Source organism: Echeneis naucrates, chromosome 8, assembly GCF_900963305.1.
Source record: "Echeneis naucrates chromosome 8, fEcheNa1.1, whole genome shotgun sequence".
NCBI classification, from domain to species: domain Eukaryota; kingdom Metazoa; phylum Chordata; class Actinopteri; order Carangiformes; family Echeneidae; genus Echeneis; species Echeneis naucrates.
This window is the reverse complement of record NC_042518.1, coordinates 12,984,475-12,995,432: the sequence shown is the minus strand read 5'-3', so window position 1 is coordinate 12,995,432 and position 10,958 is coordinate 12,984,475. Positions and strand designations below refer to the sequence as shown.

At 43.0% G+C, this 10,958-nt stretch overlaps 2 protein-coding genes across 5 annotated transcripts; one reads left to right on the top strand and one right to left on the bottom strand.

Annotated features, from left to right (window-relative positions):
* Positions 1 to 317: 317 nt before the first annotated feature.
* ptx4 (pentraxin 4, long) lies at positions 318 to 9,562 on the bottom strand. Of its 3 annotated transcripts, none has more exons than XM_029509335.1 (5): positions 9,286 to 9,562; positions 4,256 to 4,444; positions 3,783 to 3,961; positions 1,795 to 2,816; positions 318 to 1,336 (listed from the first exon to the last, which is right to left on the bottom strand). In XM_029509335.1, the coding sequence occupies exons 1-5, from the start codon at positions 9,325 to 9,327 to the stop codon at positions 648 to 650; spliced, it is 2,121 nt and encodes a 706-aa protein (XP_029365195.1). In that variant the 5' UTR covers positions 9,328 to 9,562; the 3' UTR covers positions 318 to 647. The 3 variants fall into 3 exon arrangements, with proteins under 3 accessions (XP_029365195.1, XP_029365196.1, XP_029365194.1); XM_029509336.1 differs by lacking the exon at positions 9,286 to 9,562 and adding an exon at positions 5,558 to 6,619; XM_029509334.1 differs by lacking the exon at positions 9,286 to 9,562 and adding an exon at positions 5,558 to 6,619 and having other exon boundaries at positions 4,256 to 4,428.
* Positions 5,387 to 10,190, top strand: slc2a6 (solute carrier family 2 member 6). Of its 2 annotated transcripts, none has more exons than XM_029509338.1 (8): positions 5,387 to 5,788; positions 6,486 to 6,720; positions 7,237 to 7,333; positions 7,426 to 7,525; positions 7,797 to 7,990; positions 8,114 to 8,289; positions 8,381 to 8,679; positions 9,350 to 10,190. In XM_029509338.1, exons 2-8 carry the CDS (start codon positions 6,581 to 6,583, stop codon positions 9,676 to 9,678), a joined length of 1,335 nt encoding a protein of 444 aa, XP_029365198.1. In that variant the 5' UTR covers positions 5,387 to 5,788; positions 6,486 to 6,580; the 3' UTR covers positions 9,679 to 10,190. The 2 variants fall into 2 exon arrangements, with proteins under 2 accessions (XP_029365198.1, XP_029365197.1); XM_029509337.1 differs by having other exon boundaries at positions 6,449 to 6,720.
* The last annotated feature ends 768 nt before the right edge of the window (positions 10,191 to 10,958 follow it).

The window sequence follows — 10,958 nt, the reverse complement described above, 5'->3', positions numbered from 1 at the left end:
ATGCATCATGCATGCATGTTGGTACAAATTTTATTTAAAAATGTGTAACTCCAAAACTGATTTGATGAATTAAAGCAATCCAAACCAAAGCAAAGAACTCACTTATCATTCATTTGCTAAAGTTCACATTATAGTTTGTTTGAATTGGATCTCACACAACAAAAAATACTAATAAAGATGGACAAAAACACGATGAAGTACCATGAATTTAAATATATTTGCTTATATTTGTTTTTACTGACGATCTCCCCAAAAAGACAATAACCAAAAAAATAAACCTTACAGATTCAGAAGCTCAAATCTAAGAACAGGAGGGAAACAAAGTTTAGCTATTCATTACCAAGACACCCACACATAAAAAATGATTTTCCAAAACAGACCGTCACTATTGCAAGCATTGTTTCATGTTACTTTATCTACGATCCATTGTTATATCTGACTGGTATAAGAAACAATGTTTATTAATTCATACTTAATGTACACATAAGCTGTTGTTCAGCTCTTACAATTCAGATTTTGACCCTGCTAAAGTGTCCGGTGAGTAATTGCATGTTGTAAATTGCTAATGTTACGAATGTGGGCGCCTGCATATCAAAGACTCCAAATCTCATTTGGCTTCTTCATTTGAAACCTCCTCCAAAACCTTTTCAGAGGCAGTGCTCCAAACATTCACACACCACCTGCTGCACCTCACCATGAACCTCCTTTATATCCTCCATGTCAAGAACCACCCCTCTGGGCACACCTCTCCCTGCTGCCACCCCTTCAACCTCTGATGGACTTAGCACCCGGTTCCATACCCTGAACCCTGCCACCTGCCCAGCAAAACCCTCTGCAGAATCAAACCCTCCGCCAACGGTGTCCTGCTCCTGTCCCAGCACCACAGACCCACCTCCAGGAATCTCCCATCCCTTCCTGAAGTTAGACCCTGAGGTGATGAGACGGCGATCACTGTAATACCAGAAACGGCCTTGGATGGACGACCAGACGACACAGAGGTGGTGCCAGCCGCTGTCCAGGAGCAACGATGTGGGCAGACGGCGATAAGCAGGATCTCCAATGACAAAGTCCAGAGAGGGTGAAGGAGCAGAAGGGTAGGGAGATGCAGAAGGGGAGGAAGAAGCCTTGGAGGATGTAGATAAATTTCGTCCGTACAGAACTAGCTGGTTGTCTTTGTCGTCAGTGGCATAGGAAAGCAGCGTGCCAATGTGCGTGCTCTCCACACGGAGCCACAGACAAGCTGAAAGTTCAGGAAGGCTGGGAAGACTCTGGGAGAAGGTGACGTAGTTCTCCACTGATGCAGAGGGGAAAAACAGCATGGAGTCCACATTACAGACTGCAGACAGAGGGAGCAAGAGGATATGTATTTAGTTATGGCCTGGAAGTCAAACCCTAGGTAATGATGAAACACAACATCAAACATGGCAAACCAATTAAACTACGGACGGACCCTCAACGTACCACTCAACATCCCTCTCTCTCAACCCTGTCATTCCTGTCTCATGTATAAACCAGTGTTTGTTATACTACGAGAATTGGCCTCTGAGTCTGCCGATGCATGTAGTCTTTAATTGAAGTTATAATGTGTAGGAACTAACCTGATACAGTTAGTTTCTCAGCATTGAGAATGCAGAGAATGACTGTGTCTACTACTGAAAGATATATTATCTTTCTTGAAATTGGCATTTACACCTTGAGCATATTTAATCCTGAAACTATCTTGCTCACCTGACAATATCAATACCAGACATAGCTTCAGAGCGGAGGCTGCTGAGTGTGCTGACTTTTACGTACTAGTTGCATGCTTTTTAGGAACTGGTCTTGCTGGAATCTTGTGCCTTACAGGCAGCTGAAGAAGATTATGAATGACTGATGTCTCTACTTTGGTGTCTCTTCCTTCCACTTCCTTCGTCTTCCACCTGTTAGCCATGGACTGATAAGACTCAGACGGGGGTTGAGGGAGAACATCTGAGGCCTGGCCCCTTATTCTGGTCCTGCTCTGCCAGTCTCTGTTGGGTTCTGGATGGGTTTGACTCTGGGATGTGGGTCCTGGCCAGGAGGAATAATTGGGGTTGTGTAACTGATGGTGTCTCTGAGGATGGAGCTGAGGGTGGGTGGATTGTTGGTTCTGATGATGGATCTGGGCATCATGAGCAGGCACAGACTGTTTAGACGGAACCTGTTCCTGCCAAGAACGGGCCCGAAACTGGATCTCTGATTGAGAGTGGTATGAGTCAGGCTCAGGCAAGGATTCTGTCGACTCAGGTTTTGGGTTTGAGTACCGGTCTTGGATCTGTGGACGAGAGCGTGGCTGAGGTTTTGTCCTCTGGGTTTTTGAATGTTTCAGCTCATTTGTTTCATGGTATTGATTCAATTTTGGTTGATCAGTATTGATTTGACTGGTCCCCTCTGGTCTGGATTGTCCAGCCAGAATCCTTCCAGGTCTCGCTCTTCTGTGGGTCTGGGCTCTCCCGTGTGGTTCGTAGTACTCCTGCGGTAAACTCCTGATGTTTCCTCCCCTGTTCAACTGAAGGACGTCAGCAAGCTGTCCCTCTAGCTGGGCCACACGCAACGCCTGCTTTGCCGAGGATTCCTGCAACCCTTTCAGCCCCAGCAGCAGCTCATTATGCTGGGACTGAAAGACACCCAGCCTTTCCTCTTGGCTCTGGAGCTCCAGGGTAAGGTTGGAGAAGTCCCAACCAAGATCAGACTTCTCTTTCTGGCTGTGGCGGTGGTTCTCCCTCAAGTTCCTCTCAATCAAAGCCAGACGATTTTCCATCCGCTTACTCTTCTTCTCAAGCCTCTTGCTCCACTCCCTGGGAAAAGAAACAACATGAAACTATTTTTTTAAATTAATGTTTTAAATGTAGACCTTAACCAAATAAGCAGAAAAGAACATTAAACGAACATACAATGAGGTAAGGCAATGTTAAAACAATGAAAGGCAGGTCACCCAGTTGCTGGTGAGCTATTTCTGTCTAACACAAAATAGTGGACCGAACTGCAGATCAGACCAGATCTTCTGACCAACACACCAATCCAATCTGTCTGTTTGGAGCAATATGTAAAAAGATTTATTGACTTGTTAAATAAATTCAAATTACTCCAAAGTTATTTCTTTCTTTCACAGATATTACAAATAATGTCCAAACGTTTCTCTGTATACCATTACTTCCCAACTCTCCAGAGGAACAGATGTGAAAAGAAAAAGCCGCCCACTCTTCTCAGATTTCATCTTTTAATTTAATCAGAGTGCAGATAGCACTATCATCAAATTGAACATGATAAGGAGGTAATCCCTGTAGTTTTATCAACTGGACTCCAGCTAACAGGACTCCTCTGCTCTTTTCAGAATACATTTTGTGGCCAAATTCCCTACGAAGCCTCATCCTTTGAATGACTTCAGGCCTACTACTCCACCTCCTCAGACCCCAGGTCCGTCACGCACTTGACCCACTCCAGTTTACCTACCAGGAGAAGGTGGGCGTTGAGGACGCCTTCATCTACCTCCTGCTCAGAGCTCACTCTCATCTGGACATGGGGAGAGGTGCTGTGAGAATATGTGGGTTGTTTATTTGTCATATGTGGGTATGGGTATGTGTGTCTGTTATACATGGGTGGTATGTACATTTCTGTGTAAACTACTGGATGCCTTAGATTTCTTTTGGGATTAATGAAGTATCTATCTAAAAACTGCATCACCAGTATACAGAGCTTTGTCTCTGACTTATCAGCCCACAGGCATATGACTGAGTATGACCTGCAATGCAGTCAGCTCTCACCTGAGACCTTCTACCTCCTGGGTGGTGCTCTGCTTTAGGTGCTCAAGGTCCTGCGACATGTGGTGGTAATACTCATTCAAGTTTTGCACATGGCTTTTCAGCTCCTGTGAGGAGTTCCTGTTCTGGTTCAGGGCCAGCATGTCCAAACGGGCCTGGGTCAGCGCCTGGAACTGCTGGAACTAGCAGAAAAGAAATGCATTTCTGCAGCTCTTTGGTGATTATCACTCCAGAAGAACCGATACTGTCTAATTTTACCATACAGTTTTCATTGCTCTACTGAAATCACAGTTTTGCCAAATTTTTTTCAGCACTATTATTATGAGTGCATTTTAATATCCATTGCTAATATGACAGGATACAAACGCATACAGTAAGCCATTGAAAAACATGAAGCTAACTAGGGCGTTACAGAGAACATTTTCTGTGATGCCACAGTGGCATCACAGAAAAAAAAAAAAAAAAAAAAAGTCAACCTGCTCGTTGAGCCGTCGTAGTTTCTGGGACACAGGATCCATTCCTGGCACCTTTACACACTGAAGCTGTGGCAGAAGCATGTGAACCAGGATCAGGGGCCAGTGGGCAGGTTTGAGGCTGCCCATCGTGCAGTAGAGCTGGGATAAAAACAGCTGAGCGCGTTGGTCCCCTCCTGAAAGGTGGAATGTCTGGAGGTGAATGAACAGATAAACGAAAAGGAACAGTGTAAACACCCACAAACTGGGACGAGAACATATTTTCCATTTTCCACAACATCATCGGGGAGCTGAGAGGAAAAGCAGATGGCTTTAACGGATACTTCGCTTTTTACTGTCTCACTCAGGAAAAGAAATGAACACAAAGAACAGAGAAGTTAACCATTCAAAACACACCAAATTAATACAGAATGAAGACATCAGATTGATAAGCTGCTTTTTAAGGATGTATTTCATGAAATCAGTGATATTTTTCTACTGCATTACCAACTGGGGATTCTTTTCCTTTTATCAATGCTATTTTTTTATTTTGAATGCCTTCCTGTCAGAGAAATGTTCGTTATTGATGAGCAAAATGAACATTTGTTGTTGCGGAGCATGCATTTAACAAGTCAAAAGAGCCGACAAACATGAATGTTTCCTTTACTTTCTGTCGTAGATGTCTATGCTTGTATTTGTGCATTTGTGTATTGCAGCATTAAATCTCATGATGAACTGGCTGAAAAAGAAGGGCCTGTACATTCCACCCACCCTCTGCTTCTACTGCTTCCCCTTTGTATGGCTCAATCCAAAAATTATGCTGTTCTTACTTCTCTTCTGCTTTCTGCTCATGACCAGATTACAACACCGTGGATTCATCTACACTGGATTTTGACAATCTTGTTTCAATAAGAAACTGACAAACCCACTCTTGAAAAGCCAAGATACTCAAACAGGTAGTTTCATTCCCTCGACACAGTACATTACACAAAAAATTATTTTAAATTATCCTGTCCAAGGCTATACGGGGCAGAGCAAGTCATGGACTTTTTTGTTTGTGGAATAAATTAAAAATGGGCTGTATTTAAAACGTCAGCATCATTGTGAATGTTGTCAGTTGTGAAAGTCCAGTGTGAGTGCCAGTTTCACTTTCAGAGTGACAGTATCAGTCCACACGAAGTTTCGTATTGACTATCATGGTGGCTATGACTGCTGCAAAGCAAAGCATTTTGTGGATTTAAACAGCTCACTTCTGTTTTTTTTTCCTTATTGTGTGTGTGTGGGTTTGTTTTTTGTTTTTTTAGGATTATTTTGTATATTGCTTACCTGTGCTGGAAGCTTTATTGCAATCAAACTTGCAACCGGGTGGACTATGTTTTCTTTTCATCTCGCAGCCTTTTTAGACAGCACTTCCTGCAATTATTAATATACAGTTTTTGAGGGCCTAAGAACTTTTTAGTACACAGAATTCAGTTACTTTTGAAGACTGCTGTCAGCATGTCAGCACATAGGAATGAAGAAACTCCACTACTGAACAGACAACAAACATCATCTGAGGTTGGAAACATTTCACTCTCAATTAATCTCAATTTCAGATCCTTGCAATCGTTAGTTGATTCAGACTGTGATTGCTTGATTTCAAACAACATAGAAAAAAATTCTCTATCTTAAACTTAAGGAATATAACTTTTTGCCTGCATTGCTAAGTTTGATGCATTTGCCTAATTTCTTGTTTGTTTGTTGGCTTTTAATTGTTGGCAAATTAATCAGTCAAAGCTCGTCAGACACTACACAGCACGTTTTTTTATCTGAGGCTTGTGGGACTTAATGTAAGAATGAATGGAGAACATGTCAACATTTCGGAGGAATAACTGAATTAATAATCAACTAAAGGTGCAATCGTTCAAACAGGAGGGCAGACTTACTTCCCTTCAGCTCTTTTAAAAAGGTTTTACAAGCTAGAGCACGTTCCTCACATGCATTCCAACATCACCTTTGTTTAGGAAAATGTTATCTTTATTCCAGTCAAGTGTTACTTTTCATTCCTGTGAGATCACATCAGTCACGCAAAAGACATTTCCCTTCCTTTCTTTAACAGGTGGCCTTTATTTCTATTAAAGGAACATCTGTGTTTCAGTTGAAAAAAGGATATTTCTAAGTATTTTAAATGTAGAGGTTATAATCTAGTTGATAACAAATATAAATCCCTTTTTCCAGGTCAATAACTCCAAACTCTTCCTGGCCGTTTTCGCAGCCGTACTGGGGAACTTCAGCTTCGGTTATTCCTTGGTCTTCTCATCCCCCGTCCTGCCAAAGCTCAGGGGTCCCGATGCCGACTCTCGCCTCAGGATGGACACAGGGCAGGCCGCGTTGTTCGGCTCCATTTATTCCCTGGGTGCAGCAGCTGGTGGGCTGGGGGCGATGCTGCTCAACGACATGATTGGACGGAAGCTTAGCATCATGATGTCAGCAGTGCCATCAACCATTGGGTGTGTCCAAGTAACATGCAGCCATCAGACTGTGTTATCTGAACGGAAGTATTTCTCTGTTAGTTTACCTTGCTACACTTCCACTATGTTGTAGTTTATATTGCAGCTTACTTTGCAAATTAAAGCCTCTGCACAAGCACACAGGTATTTTCAGTTGCACGGATCTCGATTGAGGTGAAAGTTTGCTGGCCCTATTCTGAGTCTAACTTGTATCTCCGCATCTCCACTTGTTTCTAATTAACATGTGAACAGTGAGCAGTCCCGCCCTAAGGGACATAATTAGAAGAGAAAAAGAACCTCCGCTAATGCCAAACAATCCTGCATGCCTGCTAGATACAGCCCGTGGAGTGATATGGCATAGACCGTGGAGGAACCTGTTAAAGTATGGTGCGGATCCAGTTAAAGAGGATTTTTTTTTTTTTTTTTGCAAATTTCAAAAGTGTTTACAGAAGGTGTTGGTAGTGTGTATGAGTCTGCGTGTGATTTTTCTTTATTCTCATCATCTATGCGTTTCAGATACCTGCTGATGGGAGGGGCTGTGAACTTGTGGATGCTCAACGTGGGTCGTTTCCTCACAGGCGTTGCTGGCGGGATGACTGCAGCATCCATTCCTGTAGGTCACCATGGTTAAAAATGGCACGTGTATTTGTGATTTTGCTTATTTTCATGTACTATTTGCGTATGTTTTTTGCCTTTATTTCACAGGTTTACATCTCAGAGATCTCCCACAAAGGAGTGAGAGGAGCTTTGGGCTCGTGCCCGCAGGTCACAGCTGTGTTTGGGACTCTGACACTGTATGCCCTGAGTAAGAATACAGCAGCCTGAATACCTTTACCCAGAGTTACATGCACCTTCATTTCCTTTTGAATAGTGAGTTCACGCAGCGGCCTTTGTGAGAGTCTGAGCCTAATGCCAGAAATGAAGGTGGATCTAATAAAAAGTCATGAATACAGGATGCTGATTGTGTCTCTTGATGGTACATTGCTAGCTGGCTCAGTGTAGCTCATGGCCAGTACACGCACGTTGTGAATTTCTGTAGTGTCTATCACAGTCTTAACATGCCTCCTGACATGAAGGTTTGGGCGTATCATGGCGATGGCTGGCAGTAGCCGGAGAGATCCCAGCTCTGTTGATGGCTGTGCTGCTTGCGTTCATGCCCTCCTCTCCCAGGAGGCTCCTCTCTTTGGGCAGAGAACAGAAGGCTGAACAGGCTCTCCGCTGGCTGAGAGGAAGGAACTACGACACACAGGTCGAGCTGAGTGCCATACAAGTAAGGGACTGACAGCTACTTGGATGTTTTTCATTTAGTTCCATTATTGCCCGCACTGCATATATGGGGCTTTGAAGCCTTAAAGGGAATCATAAAATCAAAATGATGTCTCTGCCCGTGCAGCGCAGCATCAACACCCAGAGGAAAATCACATGGTCCCAGCTTGCCACGCCCAGCTACTACCGGCCAATCATTATCTCGGTGGTGATGCGTTTCCTACAGCAAATGACGGGCGTCACGCCTATTCTGGTGTACATGGAGCCAATCTTTGCTCAGAGCAAAGTCTCCCTGGAGGCCAAGTAGGAGATGTACCTGATTGAGCCATATTTATCAACAATTTACTTGGATGATCTGTCCAATATAGGCCTAAACTCATCTTGTATTTGTCAGGTATGACGCAGCTATTGTAGGTGCCGTCCGCCTCTTTTCTGTCGCCCTGGCGGCCTGTCTGATGGACAAGTTGGGACGCAAAGCCCTGCTGTACACATCGAGCATGCTGATGTTTCTGTCTGCACTCACTCTGACCATGATCTCCCACACCACGCTTTGCCCTCCAAGCCCCTCTCCTCTGAACAATACCATGAGTTTGGACTACAGGCCCCATAATGATGTTGGAAATGCTTTAGAGGCTGGCCAGCATGGGTCAGCAGGCCTCATTCCTCTCATCAGCACCATGGTGTTTATATTTGGTGAGTGTCAAAAGCAACTCTTGCTGAGAAGTCATCACAATTTATTCTTCTTCACACCTACTGGCTGTATTGCCATGAAGTTTGGTACAAATTCTCCATGAGCCAGAGCACAGACACACAGTTAGCTGGGTTGTCAATTTTTGTTTGTTTGTTTTGTTTTTTTTTTAGTTCATTTTACTTCACACTTAACAAGTAGAAGCAAATTAAAGAAAACAATGAATATTGGGTGGAGATTTGATAATGTGCCAGCCATGTGTCCCTGCATTTAACAAAGTATGTGCTTTCTGTTGTCATTTACTCTTTGTCCTGCTCAACAAGTAAGGACTTGTTATGTCCTTGGGACATCTTGTTATACATAGCTCTCAAAGAATGATCAACTAGTGAGTATTCTACGTCAGCATCCACCTCAGGAAAGCTTGTATTTTAATTTATAATTGGTTATAATTATGGTCTCACACCTTCATTTGGAAACCCATTCAGACTGTACAGTGTTGTTATGTAGTGCAGTCTTCCCTTCTTCCCACAGGGCATTTATCTTATTTTAGTAATCCTCAGTCTTCAGAGGAAATGTACATAACCAAATGCTCTGTATGTCTTTTGCCTTACCTTTCCATTATTGTTGGTCAAGTCACCTTCTCGCTTTGTCATCGCGCTGTTGATTGCTTCCTAGGTTACGCCATGGGATGGGGCCCAATCACATGGCTGCTGATGTCAGAAGTGTTGCCGCTGGTTGCCAGGGGCGTGGCCTCAGGTCTTTGTGTCACCGTCAGCTGGTTGACGGCCTTTCTGCTCACAAACGTCTTCACACACCTGGTGGATGGGTACGGCCTGTATGTGCCGTACCTGTGCTTCACAGTGGTGTGTGTCTTCTGCCTGCTTTTCAACGCCGTTTGCATCCCAGAGACTCGAGGCCGCTCCCTGGAGGAAATAGAAAACTACTTCAGGACAGGCCGCACGTTCACCATCACACGGACTGCTTCCACTGTACAGCCCCACTGAAGCTCACAGATCCCTTCGATCAAAAGCCTCACATGATGGAGCTCTAAAGCAGAGCGACTCTGAAGGAATATTTGCAAATTCATATATTTGGACTCTTACAATAATTACTGATCAGAGAGCGACCACTGTTGGAAAAAGACCACTGATCGCTAAGTTTAACAATCGAAAACAAATTACCATTGTGTTAAAAACCAGGTCATTGTTTTTACACACACAAAAATAAACATGCTACGACATTCAAGTTAGATCATTTATCTCTGCTGTTTGTACACAGTGGTTGTTTTTGATTATTGAAGCATAGTTTGGGTCAACTCTGCTGCTGGCCTGTGGACACAGTTGTGCTTCAGAGTATGCACAGTAGTATAAAATTGGCATTCTGGGAATTTTGAAGTGCAAATGAAAAAAGGAGACTTAAACACAGCCATGAGTTCACACAAAAGTGTCTGGCGTGAAAACTCATTAAAGCTCTCTGACATAAATGAAAGCACTCTCTCTGCTTATAATAAAGTCATAGTTCTACTCAGCAACGTGTCGTTATTTCAGTTAGACATGAGAATCATATGTTTCCAGTTTTTCGGCGCAAGTGTTCCGTTTTATACATGAAAACTTACGAAATGCCAAGAAGAGGAGAGTTTCTCACGTTGATATCCACTTAGCTCTTTTCATATTTCACCGGTTGATGTTTCACAAGCATTTATTTGAATGTTTAATTAGTTTAGAAAACATGATTTCTAAAAAGTAATCAATGCTTCAAAGGTGGTCTTCGTGTTTTATACGGCATTTTTGTAAATTTTTAATCTCACCAGGCAAATTTTCACCATGCAAGTAGTTTCATCAGTGCAATACCCCGCACCCAAAAAAAAAAAAAAAAAAAAAAGAAAAGTGTCAGGAAGTATTGCTTGGCTCAGCAAGCTAGATTACATGTCACAGTGTGCTCTGTGTCATAGGACTGAGACTGATTCATCCAGTGAAGGACATCCCTGGTCAGGGTCAGTGTCACTGCATACTCCCAGTTCTCACCCACATGGAACTACAGATATGTTTGTAATGAATGAAATATATTGGTTATTGGTTTGTGGAACTGGAACATAGATACATGAACATATAATGTAAAATAATACCACTAATAATATAAGCATCTAACTATGCACAATACAGCGGTACAAAAAAAAATGGTAAGGGCGAATATGACAGTTCTGATTCAGGCGCTATATCTTTGGTTATGGTTCCGTTGATGCACTGATACACTGCCTTGTTACCACCTGACTTCTATCACAGAC